Source organism: Pagrus major, chromosome 10, assembly GCF_040436345.1.
Source record: "Pagrus major chromosome 10, Pma_NU_1.0".
NCBI classification, from domain to species: Eukaryota; Metazoa; Chordata; class Actinopteri; order Spariformes; family Sparidae; genus Pagrus; species Pagrus major.
In genome coordinates, this window is record NC_133224.1 from 5,781,718 (window position 1) to 5,795,230 (window position 13,513).

The following is a 13,513-nucleotide window of genomic DNA, read 5'->3' on the forward strand; positions in this document are numbered from 1 at the left end:
GGTGTGCGACAAGACGAGTGTGAAATGATGAGTGGGTTTGTCATTTGTTGTGTGTGCTCTCCCTTACCCCCTCTTCATCTTGGTGAAATCGACAGCCACCAGTCTGTAGGACATGGCCTTCTCGTTCAGGTAACGGCTGTATCGTCTGATGAAGGTTGACATGTCGTAACCTGGGAGGGCAAACAAGAGGAAGGAAATACACTGAGTGACAAATGATTTCTACCTTTTGTCCTGTAAACTGTCCATTTGTTTTATATATTATACTGTATACGTGCACTGCATCTGATGCATTTTAAATCAAGGAATCAACCACAGTGAAGTACCGATTCTGACTTCTAAATACTTTCCCTTCATTGCGTAAAACATTCTTGTGCTCAGTGTAATGTCCTTTGAGGCAAATCCTGCCCATCTGGATCTTTACAAGCAAATTAAAACAAAGCGAAAAAGCTGTAATTTTCACAAGACTATTGAGAGAACGAGTGTTTGGGTGCTTTACCTTGCAGAGCTCCCTTATCCAGGAAGTTGTTCAGGTTAAACAGAGTGTTTCTGGAGGCCAGGTACTGGATGAAACGCTGAGATAAGGAAGACAAAAAACAGGAGTCATTGCTCGGTCAAATGAAGGCTTGAAAGGGGGTTGATCCAGAATTAACTACGCAACATACACAAACATATGAGCCCTAAAGCTGAATGTCAGTTTATTGGTATTATATATTCAATATCAGATTGTCTTGCCAACAAATTTTGCAAAACGCTTCATCCCAAATTAATCCAGTGGAGGTTATCAGCATCCAGCAGCAACAAAGAAGAAGATTTTGTATGTAAATGAGTGCAGCTGTATGGACTGAAAAACCTAATACTGCTCATTCTAAGCCTGAGATTTAGGTAAACAAAATTAAAAGTCAGCAGCCATGCTAACAGCTCTGTGAGGCTGCAAATATACACAGTGGAGTTTGTAACTAGATGCTAACATGCTATAAATGACAAAGCTAACATGTTGATGGCTTAGCAGGTATAACGCATACAATCTTTAGTTTATCCTGTTAGCATGCTAACATCTGATTAATATCACTTAATAAAAAGTACAACTGAGGCTGATGGGAAAGTCTTAAGTTTTGCAAGTTTTGGGTCATAAACCAAAATATGCTGATGACACCAGATTAAAAGTTTAAGGAACAAATAACATTATTAGAATACATTCTGAGTGAGGTACACACGTCCTTAGGGCTATCATGAATGATTTATTCATTAGCAATCAATTAACTAATCATTTTCGAGATTAATTGTGTAATAAAATGTCAAACATGTCTGAAAAATGCTCATCGTAATTTCCCAGAGCCCAAAGTGACGTCTGCAAATTGTGTTTTTGGCCAACCAACAGTCCAAAACCCAAAGATTCTTCATTTACTGTCATAAATGACAAAGAGAAACAGCAAATCCTCACATTTAAGAAGCTGGAATCAGCAAATGTTTGACATTTTTGCCTGAAAAATTAGCCGAAACGATTAAGTGATTACTAAAATAGTTGGTGATTAATTCTCTTCTGATCGATCTATCTTTGCATTGCTAAATTTCTGTCCCAAATTTTACAATAATCCATCCAGTAGCCGTTAAGATATTTCAGATAATGATGTGGTGGGACTCAAGCCACGCTGACAACTAAAATTGCCCTGAACCCTTCAGCAGAAGCCATCTTCTCTTATTTTAAAGATCCAGATCTCTGAAAAGATAAAACTGATCTGCTGAAACAAATGCAAACTGACTGATAAATGGTGATAGCTTGTGCTCATTAGCCAACAGCTAATAACAAAGAATGACATGATTCATCACTGACATGAAGTTAAGTCTCTATTAAAATGCAGCACACAGCGACGACTCAAACACTTAATCTGTCAAGATGTTTTTACGCACTGTGATGACTGGAGAGTAATTTTATGTTGCTCGCCTTCTGTTGTCGCTTTGTGTCTATTTTTTCTTTCAGAGAGGTCAGACGTCAGCTTCAGTTTCTCGTTTAAAGACACCAGCAGGAAGGAGGATTTAACCCACGTTTCCCTCCTGCAACCCCTGCTGTTTTAGATGGTTTAACCGCGTTGACACTTGCTTTACCTCAGGCTGGGCCGACCATGTTTAAAAATTAACTTTTCTCCTGCTGTCATTTATTAGGACTCCTTACGAGGAGCTCACACAGAAGCGGCGAGGGAGGACAAATGGCAAGAGGAAGCGGTCAGAAAAAAAAAATTAATTAACCTTTAGGAAGAAGCAGAAGATTGGCAGCACAATATAATAAATTATTATGTAATGACCTCTAGGAAATGTTAATGAGATCACATCTAAAGCCAAACTTAGTCTGTGGAAAGTGATGAATCATGTCATCACCGTTATTTACAGACTTTTGACATCTTGGTTTCTCTTTTAAAAAGGTCCCATATTACACTCATTTTCAGGTTCATAATTTAAAATGCATTAATGTTCAAAAGCACATTATTAATTTATCTGAACACTGTGTTCAGCTCCTGTCTCTTTAAGGTCCCCCTCCTGTAAAAGCCCAGTCTGCTCTGATTGGTCAGCTTTCACAGGCCTGAGCAGGCACCACCCACTGTATTTCAGCATGCTGGGGGTGGTGACTGTATAGTTACGACATCATAACGGTTGTGCAACACTGGCTTTGTGCAATTCTCCGTGGATTGAGTGTTTTGATACTTTAATAGTATTAAATAGCACCTAGACCTGTTTTATAATGAAAAATACTTTCTACAATATGAGACCTTGAACATTTTTTCCACTGCTGTGTAACACAAGAGAAAACTTTCTCCCTCTGTTACTTCCTACACTAGTTGGTTGCTGGTTTTGACGGATATGATATCACCAAGCAGGTTCTAGAAGCTCTTTACTTCTTATTTTTACAGGAAAGTTTTGCTCAGCGTGTCCGCTCTTTTTCCAACACCACCTTGCTTCATATTTAAACATCTTCATGTTTACTTCTTCTCCTGGGACACCTGGGAGTCTCCCAGTGCATCCTCCATCTTACACTGTTGGCTACTCAGCGGCTCCTATAGCTTCTTTTCTACCTCTTTTGAGAGTCTTCTCGCCTTGATTGAGAGAAGCTCGATGTTGAGATATTAATGACGGGGAGATCTTTACTTATTTACCTTCTCTAGCTCAGATTTTTCTGGCTGGAGCAGGAGATTCAGAGCACAGTCAGACCTTTGAGAGGACTATGGTCCCTGAGCAGGTGCTGGGAGCAGAGATGAGCAACCAAAATGAATCAGCAGCTGGCGTTATGGACTTAGAAATGAATCGACTTTAGACATGACTTGCAAGTTGTCACTAACCCTAGACCTATTTAAAAAAAGACTACTCAAATAAATCAGTGTGCAGCCTTCACCTACAAGTCTGTGAAAACTCAACAAGCTTCGATGTTCCCAGCAGTGTTTATCTAACCTGTATTATACAAGAAGAGGCGAAATGAAATTTGTCTTTGTAACCCTTTCATATCACATCCCTGCTGACCTTGTGCACCTATTTAATAAGATATGCCAGAAAATCAATTTCTTTACAGTCTTATATAAAATCCAATCTTTATGTAAACAAACAGTGCTTATGTAGGCTTGAACCAACCAATTTCAACCAATATCATCATATAAATCAACTTTTCGTGGCACAGAGCAAAGTTTGCTAGTTAGCATGTTAGCTAGCGTCGCGTAGGACTTCAAAAATGGTGGACTAAGAAGAAGAGCTCTATTGTGTCTAGAATGTGGAAAGAGAAGACATCAACTAGACTCAACTTTACAATGACCTGAAAACAAACCTACACAGGTGTGAGCCAGCAAGTGTTTCCCACACATAGACTTTACTTGGATGGGCAGCAGAGGCATATTTGGCAACCCATTTTTTACTTTTATATTTTAATCAACGCGATGCGACCTCTGCTATTTTTCGTTTTGTACAAGCTTGTAAGTGCACCTGGCTGTTGAGATGTTCAGTACCACATAGACTTTGATAGTTTCCATTGGGTGCATAATTAACATACCGGGAAAAAGAAAGAGGCGAGGCAATTAAGCAGCGCTTAATCAAATGCTTGATATTATTCAAGTGTCTTAATGGCATGTTTCCCTCTGACAGATGGTGTTTGCAAAGTGCGAAGGCAGGTTATGTAACAGGTGAGCTTAAATTATTAGTTGGATGATGCTACACGGCAGTCCACTGACTGGATGTCACTTACTTAAGTGGTGTTTATCTATTAGTTAATCAGATGTTATAGCTTAAATCTAAAAGTAGAAAATTCTCCATCTGCTACTGATTACTTCCATACAACCTCCAGATAAAACTTTTAGCCGCTGGTCTTTTGTGGGCCTTGAATTCTTTGGGTCAGTGTATCTTTTGATGGTGTCAGTCAGTGCAAACATTCCAATAAAAAGATAAGGTGTGTTTTTCACTTAATTTGAAAGGGAGTATTGTGCTTTACAGTAGTCAGAATTGTGTTTCCTCTCTGAGCCTATCAGTTACTGAACAGGATATAATTAATTTGCAGTAACACTCCTAGAAATACTGTTGCCAAGTAAAACCATTAGGGAGACTACAGACCTGACATTAACTGTCGACTCCAAAAACTTGAGACTTAACCTGGACTCCGTCTCCGAAGACTGAACCTGAACTTGCATATGGTCCCTCGTGAACTCCTCTGCTATCTCGTCTTCCACACGTCACCGAATAACAGAGTGCAGTGGAACAAGTCTTGGCCATCATCCATAGTTTTGGGAGCTCGGGCCTCAGGCTTCCCAAAAGCATCTTAACGTTAAGGCCTTCTCTGTCCAACTGACTTAAAATGATCTGAGATTTGCCAGTTTGCCAATTCCCGACCTGGCAGAGAACCAGCCCTCACTGGCTGGTCGGAGAGCATCGAAGAATGTGTGTGTTTGTGAGCACAAATATGCTTTCGGGCATGAGTGTTTGGATTCAGTTGCGCTGACATGTTTCCAAGGGCTCTGGGACTGTTTAAAAAGGCATAAAGATTTTGTTCTCGTCGTTTTTTTTTGTGTGTTTGCTCATGCTGTGAGGACAAAACTTTGTTCAAGCTGTCACGTGTAGGGATTCAGCTCCCATCTGTGTACAGAAATTTAGTGCCAGAAAGGTCAACCATCGATTCTTAGGGTTAAGACTGTTATGATAAAGACATTTTAGAGTTAGGGTAGGTTTTGGTAAAGACCATTCAGGAGTCATGGTAAAGATGGGAGTAGGTCTCCGGGGGAAGTTAGTGCAAGTCAGCCAGAAACTTTGACAACGATGGAAACATAGTAAGTCCAAAACTTAAAGCAACATTATGCAACTGTTTTACTGTTTTGGTGGTACAGTGTCGTGTAATAGGGGGGTGCCAAATCGCACAAAATGCCAATTTCTTGCTCTAATTGTTTAATTCCTACAAAGCCCAACACATAAACTAAACCATGAAACTGTCAACGGATTTCTTTGTCAATATAATTGTTATTTTTTATTAATTAACTGTTCAGTCTATAAAATGTCAGATAAAAGGCTGATTGCAAGTTTCTGTAGCCGATGAGGACAAAAAACCTACAAAAATATAAAACAGCAAATTCTCACAAAGAAGCTGAAACCGGCAAATGTGTTTAGTCGAACTAACAGCATCGAATCTGTCAGCTAATCTGTAACTGACTCCAAAAACAGTTGTGTTTCTGTCTAAAATCTAAATAGAAAAAATAATCATTTGCAAACAAACTGTGTTTATCACCAGTGGTTATACAAAGTGTTCCCGAGCCCATGTAGTAATATCCTTTATGCAATCAAGTGTTTGGTGAACCTTGACCCATCTTTGTTTGTGAACGCCATATGAGGATGCCCCTGTTACCAATGAACCGGTTCGCCTGGTGTTTTTGGTCTTTTGTCACTCCTGTCCCAACTTGTCAGAAATCCGTTTCTGGCATCAAATTCAGAATATGCAAATATTTGATCCAAAAATCATTGACGCTGATGAGGTAAAACATTAAATTTGTTGTCTTTGTGCCGTTTTCAAATTGAGTTTATGTCAGAAATGAGAAGCAGATCATCACATTCTGTTCATGTTTCCCAACATTTTTGGAATCAGGGTTGATTAGAAGATTAGATGAACTGGCATGAAATTTGGTACAGACCTTCATGTCCTCCTCAAGATGATTTGCACTACTCAACTCGCACTATAATCGTGTCACATTGCAATTGCTAAAATGCTAAAAATGATGGTTACCATGGTAAAAAAAGATTCTCCCTGCTTAACATCAGCATGTTGGTACTCTCGTCATGAGCATGCTGTGACGTTAGCATTTAGCTCTAAGCACCGCTTACATAAAGACAGTCTCACACAGCTGCTAGCATGGCTTTAGTCTCTTACTAATTTAGTAACAAGACCTTGTTGCTTGATTAATGGCAATGCATCTATTAATAAATCAACTATTTTAAGCTCTTAATTTAAGTGGGTACAATGCCTTCAGAATTTAAAAATGTGTGTTGTTGTGAACATTACAGAGTAAGAGGTTAGATGAGATGCTATTTTGACGCATTTTGACTGAGCTCAAGATCTACAGCATAAAAACTGAGCTTAATATTCCGCCTGTGTAACAAATGAACCCAGGATAACAGATTAAGGGGGGAAAAGACGAAGAGATAGCAAGAGAAAGAGCTTCAGGAACTTCATAAGCTCTTTTCTCTGCCTCTTCTTGTGAGCCGACTCCTCATCAAAAGTCCGTCTGACGAGAGCCTGCGTTCCTCCCTCAGCCTCAGATACAAAGGCGGAGGCGGAGAGAACCCACACAAAACGCATGGATATAGTTAAAAAGGAGAAAATCTATAAAAGGGGAAGAAGCACGCGGTGCACGGAGACAGAGAGGGAGACACAGAAACCCGCTGAGTCCTAGATTATTCAGCGAAGACGAGCTCTGAGGAAGAAATGCTGTTCTGAGAGGAGATTCAGATTTTGAGCCGGCGTGGAAGAATGGAGTCGAGTGAAAGGAGGAGAGAATGAGAAGATGTACAGAGATAGAGAGGAGAGAGGGGGAGAGAGAGACGGAGAAGCAGGTCGACTCGGCTTGTCAAATAATTCATGTTAGCATATCGGAGAACAACCTCATGTATTATTGATACATTTAGATCCTGGCTACTCGCTGCCTCTCTCTCAACGCTGAAACATAGCTATACATAGAGCTACCAGCATCCAGCTTTCACCCGTCTCGTTGGCTTCTGCCTCCACCTCTCTCCTTCCACGTCTTTCGCTCCAAAGTGCACAAGTTGGTGGTTTCCGTAGTAACCGAACACCACGGCCTCAGCGCTGACCTGAAGTGGTTTTCTTTTCTTTCCTTTCCTTTCTCTCTCTCTCTCACAATCGTGTAGTCAGGTTATGCAGAGGGGAAGCCAAGGCTGGAGCTCTGTAGACTGTTGCAGAGTCTTTGCAGCAAATCGCGGCTGGATGAAGCCGCGTTTTGACAGAAACACACGTTGGAAAAAAGGACGAATTAAAACCTGACGGCTGAGTGGTTTATATGTCTTTTCTTTTCATTCACACAGGGGTGAGAAAAGGGTTAAGATGCACTACAGGGCCAATTAAATGTGGTCACTCAGTGGATATAATACTGATATCTTGTCGTGTTTAATTACAACGTGAACGGTTAAAGTGAGTTGGTTGAATATCTAGTTCAGCGTCATTGGTTGCTGCAGCTACTGTCCTTGTACATTGTGATATGATCAACTTGGGCAGTTAAGACATTCATAATACTGATAATTATTGTATATTTGAAATATTCTGTGTTACTGTTGAGCCCCAGTCTGAAACAGCAGAAAAACCCAATAGGTTCAACCATTAAGTGAAGGAATGGGTATGCTCATTATGATCCTGATTGTCAGCGCCGGTATTTAGCATTTTTCCAGTTATCGGCAGCTGTGATTTTTCTGTCAGATTGCAGATAAAATAAACTTATGTAAAAATGTGCTACTTTGGCTCTGGTGCAACATCCTCTTACACAATGCACCCCCCACAACAATATCTGATTGGTAACGCGTCACAATTAATAGCCTAGAAAAATCTAAATCTGCAAAGTAACTAGAAACTAAAGTTATCAAAGAAATGTATTTTTTCCGATTTTCCATTTTCAGCCTTCTTGGTATCCAATCGGTCGACGCCTACTTGATTGTACAACATTTTATCCGTCATGTCTGAAGGTAAAAGTGTTCGTATCCGTTCCGCAGGGCCACACTCAAAAGTGGGGTGTTAAACCAGAAAGACAAGATGTAACATTTGTTAAAATGTGTGGATGATGGTGCAAACTTTTGGTCAGTCTCTCCTCAAAAGGCATTCATTCAATAGAATTGAAGCTCTTGTTGGTAAGAAGTTTTTAAGTTACATACTGACGCTTTCGGATGGCGGCTGACTCGATCTAAAACTACTCGATGTTTCTTGAAACACAAACTTGAGAGACAAGTTAAACCATGCTTAGTTTCTCACCTTTCACACCTGGCCAACACTATCAGAAGGGGGCGTACTTGTCTGTTTAAGCTACACAAGTTGTCGGACACAGCGACCCAACTCCAACATCTATAAAAGGTCATGAAACCATCTCTGAAGAGCGTCAGAGGAAGCGTACCAACGCGTTCAGGTATTCGACTGAAGTTGTCGTTTTTTGTCCAAATAAATTCCAAACTTTTCTCGCTCTTGTTCTACTTTATGTTTTTCCACTCAAGGCTGAAATCCAAACTGCTTCCTACACAGGAGTATGTAATCTGCTCAGAGAAGCTGAGCTGTACTCACTGACTTCAGATCTTTTTCATCTCCCTTCCTTTGGGGATAAAAAAAAAAAATCACAGACCAGCCTGGTTGGTAAACATGAGTGTGCTGTGTGCAGCTTACTGACGTCAGGATATCTGGGAAGTTGAAACAGTTACCGCTCGGCCCTCTCTGGACTTGCCAACGTGTACACAGAGCCAATGAACAACTAAGTCTTCTACCAGCAGAGGAATCATTGATCGTGGTTGTGAACATCCACGGATACGACAAGATGTTAGGGATTCACTGTCTTGCTCAAGGACACTTAAACGGGGAGGAGAGAGCTCAAAATAACCTTCTGTTTTTTAAAGTCACAACATTTCCTAACTGATGTTTATAGGGAATAAAGAAGAGTCAGTCAACTCCAAAGGGAAGATACTCAGAGTCCGCATGGGAATTTATTTTTGGCTGCTCGGTGCTCGACTTTGCTTTCTCTCAAACAAACACACACATGCAGAACATCGTCAGAAGTGACTGCGAGCCGAGTTCCACTGAAAGGTGGTGACTCACGTAAGAAGAATGAGTCGTGATCAGTCTGTGTTGAATGAAAGCAGCTCTTATGCAAGCGCAGAGACACACACGAGGAAACAGACGTGTGGATACAGACGCACACAAGACTGCTCTCCACCAGCCTAAATCATGCCTGGGATTCTCTCCCCCTTCTTCTTCTTCTTCTTCCTCTTATCCTACGTAGTATTTCTGCTCCTATTACACAATCAACCATTTAGCCCCTGAATCCAATCGAAGTGTGAAAAGAAACGGGCACAAAGACGCGCTGGGTGGGTGCTGAGAGCGACGGGATTAAAGAAATACGTCTACATTTATACATTTGCGAGTGCGTATCCGGCTTTGGCTGTACCTTTGTGTGTTTGTGTGTGTGTGTGTGTGTGTTTGAGCCTGTGCCTACAAGGTGACAAGGCTAATAGTGTGTGGGCTCCCCGCTCTCATGGGAGCAGTTGTGTCTTGCTGGTGGATGAGTGTGTCTGCGAGGTCAACGATGCAGCCAAGCAACATGAGTCACCGTTTGAAACACTAATGCGCGCACAGAAACATGGAGTGGATATTTGTACAGTTTTCTCCCTACAATGGACGGTGCAAAGACTCAGGTAGTGGAGATACTGTAGTGGAAGAGGGTGGCACACCGGTGTCACGGTCATCACCGGGCAGCGTTTACCGCAGCAACACCTAACCACAAGAGCAGCAAGAGACCGACAGACCGGGGCGAGCACACTGTACATCACAAAAGACATGGTGCCCATTCAAACTGCGGAGAGACAGCTTCAGATATGAGGCTTGAACTCTGGACTCAAGGCTGTCAATGGTCCACAGCATCCTAGAAGAACTACTAGACCTATATCTAAAATATTTTTGGGGTTTTTTGCTAAATAATTACTTTCACATGTCTTGATTTATAAGGATACACACCCTTTACTTATTCTATTATCAAAATATTCACTGTTTTTCTAGAGGGAGGCAACTCCTCCTAAAGCTCGATAAAAAATGTGATTCCATGAGATAATACCCTTCTGTGCAAAAAGTGAAAAATACCCTCATATTCATTTTAGGTCGTTTGAGCAAAAATATATCCAAAAGTCGTCTTTTCAACACCTTTGACGAAGCTGAGCACAGAGCAGGAATGAAAGTTTTTACAATGTAATTTTAGACGTCTTGTCAACTTCAGTTACAGACGTCTGAAGAACTTCTTGTGGTTCAGAATTAAAGTTTTTATGACGGTCAAGTTTTTACTCCATGCAGCAAAAGCTACAGGTTGGATTCAAACCCTGAGCCTTGACCTCAGTAGCCTGCATGAGGCATGCACTTTACCAGGAGAGCTATTTATCAGCTTTATTAAAACACCATGTTTTGGTCATCCAACCAAACAACAGAGGTACCCCTGCAATATAGTGTTGAGTGGAAGTGGCGTTAAATGGCTAAATCCACACAATAGAAAACGTAACAGCTCCTAGTATCATTAGCGACCAGGCTAATAGTTACTTGCTAGTTTTTGCATGTAGTTTGCTAGCCCAGGGGTTGATTTTGCCGTTTTCTTTAGAGACTTCGAAAACGGTAAAAGTAAGGGAGGATAAAGGCGGCGGAAATTGTCAGGCAATGGCGGGCTTTAACAATCGACATCTGGTGAGTCAGAACAGGGTTGGAATAGAGTTGCTAAGATTTGGGTTCTGTAAAACTAATCTTGAGTGACTGGCAGTTGGAGCTCGTCTCGGGCTTGAATAGACATGAAGCAGGACAAGAGCACAAAGGGAAATCGATTTTTTTTTCTCAAAAATATGTGGTTTCTGTCGAGTCCGTTTTGGAATAAATTCAGCATCATTAATTTGTTACATGGACTGGGTTTAAATATTGTGCTTCTATCCAAACAGATCATGGGTATCGTAGTGTTGTGCCACCCGTTCTGCCAAAGTAGATTTGGTAGAATTATGATTTTCTAAAGTTTTGTTAATGTCATCCAGGAGTTATATCAATTTACATATCGTAAATGGTAATTTAACAATAGTACAAACACACATCTGGAATTAGCTGCTACTCCAAGTTGTTACTCTATAATCACTTGTGTTAATAAATCTTCTCTGATAAGTTTGGCAACTTAATAACTCCAATCACAAACCACATTCCTGAATAATGAGTGTCACCTCGTGTTCATATGGGTGTGCCGTAACACTCGGGCGCTCTACCTGATAAAGCCGTCAGGTTTGAAGGGTCTAGTTAACACGTATGAGAGCGAAAAAGAGCGCAGTTTTTTCTGTTTTTGTTCGTCAAGAAGGCAATTTTATGTCTTTAATCTAAAGACAGCACTTCAAATATTTTATTATTTGTTCACTAAGATAAATAAACTGAGGAGGCAACACATCTGCAGTCTGGAATTCAATTACTTTTATATTAAGAGACCACTAGTGCTGGGACTAATGGTTGATTAAATGCTGTGAAAGAGCTAATTGTAATGTTTTAAGTCCAATTGTATCGAGGGGTGGCAGCAGAAGAGCTAATTACAGTACTACTAATTAAACTTGGCACTTGTAGAGAGACTAGTAGAAGGAGTAAAACGACTTCTCACAGGCAGTACATTGAGGAGGAAGTGTGCAACAGGGGAGCAAACATTAGAGGAGACGCTGTAAAAACAAGATTACCTGATAACAGAAAAAAAAAGCTAAAAACAAAATAAGATGAGTATTATTCAGTGTGTTGCCCTGCATGACCGGACACTTTCAGGGGTGGGAAACGTGGGCGTTCGCAATTTCATGGGACATTAGCATCTGTGCTACAGTTTGCCCTCTGAACACTGTCAGATACTGTCCTCCCACAAATGTACAGCAAGGTATAAAGACACCACAAGTGACCAAACCTAAGTCTCATTACAAACAGGAATCAGCAGTTTAATGTTACTGGGCCTAAAAATTCTTCTCCTGGCAGCCTCCAACCCCAACACCCCAGCAGCAGTTAGCGGTAAGTATGTTGACATGTGGCCCCCTTTAACTAAAACGATCAACATAATATGAAGGAACAACAGTTTTTACTTTATGATATATATTGTGTTGCAAAGCGTGTTTAGCATGCTAGCCCTGGCCCGGTCCAAAGATCCTGTGCTAGCAGTGGAAACACCAACACTGCTCCGGTCCTTAAAGTTGTCAGTCCGGACTACTAGTTGCTAGGCTAACTGAGCTAATTAGGTAATGGCTGCTATAGCTGGCAGACAGTTAAGACACACAGGAAATACTACATAGTGAATGTGTTAGCTCCTTTTATAGCATCATTTGTAACCTCACAAAATAATGTTATTGACGAGCCTATGCTTCTTGAACTTTGAAGAAATGGTTGGTAACTACTGTTGGTAGTAAGCTATTTAGCCAGATATGCTAACAATTGGGTCTTACACCCATTCTTTACACTTCATTTTTGGTTTTGTAAATGCAGAGCTGCTCTTACTACAGCGCCATGCACACCACTTAAAACATGTGGAGAAATCCGAAGCTTGACAGGCCTGCCGTGCCTCCTTACGCCCGCTAAGCTATGATTGGACTATCGCTGTTCCAGGGAGGGGTTTAATTACAAATCAGATCAGTAATGTGTCAGCAGATACTCCCGATCGATAACCTGAAACAGTATTGGAAGACAGAAAAGTAACAAAAATAGATGCAGACATCCCTGACTGGGAGAATCTTTATTGAGCTGGTTGTAACCTGCAAGTTTCTGGATGGCTGAGCCTGCTGAGCCCGGTAGGACGGCCACACACACACACACAGACACACACACACAGACACACATTACTTTCATCTATTGATCACACAGATGCAGCCAATTTACTAGAGTTAGAAAAACTTGTTTATCTGCCCAAAGGAGCATAAGGAAATGTGTGGCAAGTGTGTCGGCTCATCGCTGGTCACCCTGGAGTTCTGACTTTTCAGATAAGCAGGAGTCTGTCTGTAACACACACACACACACACACACACACACACACACACAACATGTTTATGCACTGCAAACTGCGTCTACACTAATCATCTTTATGTTCTCCAAGCCGGCAGCTGATAGGAAGCGTGTGTGTGCGTGCATCCGAGCACTTCTGATTATCACGAGTGACCCCCATTAGAGTCAGGGTGACCTCGCACACACACACATACACAAAAATAACATCCTCCCTGTCCCTGCTCACTCTGTCACAGTGCTGCTTGAGTCAGCACATTTCCACACCCTGAT

At 41.2% G+C, this 13,513-nt stretch overlaps 1 protein-coding gene across 5 annotated transcripts in view; it reads right to left on the bottom strand.

Annotated features, from left to right (window-relative positions):
* Positions 1–13,513, bottom strand: part of LOC141003401 (phosphatidylinositol-binding clathrin assembly protein) — an 88,103-nt gene that overhangs the window by 41,594 nt on the left and 32,996 nt on the right. For all 5 annotated transcript variants that reach the window (XM_073474733.1, XM_073474729.1, XM_073474731.1 and 2 more), the window contains exons 3-4: positions 497–572; positions 68–170 (exon numbers count right to left, since the gene is read on the bottom strand). In XM_073474733.1, coding sequence (XP_073330834.1) covers positions 68–170; positions 497–572 — 179 coding nt within the window. The remainder of the gene's footprint in view (positions 1–67; positions 171–496; positions 573–13,513) is intronic.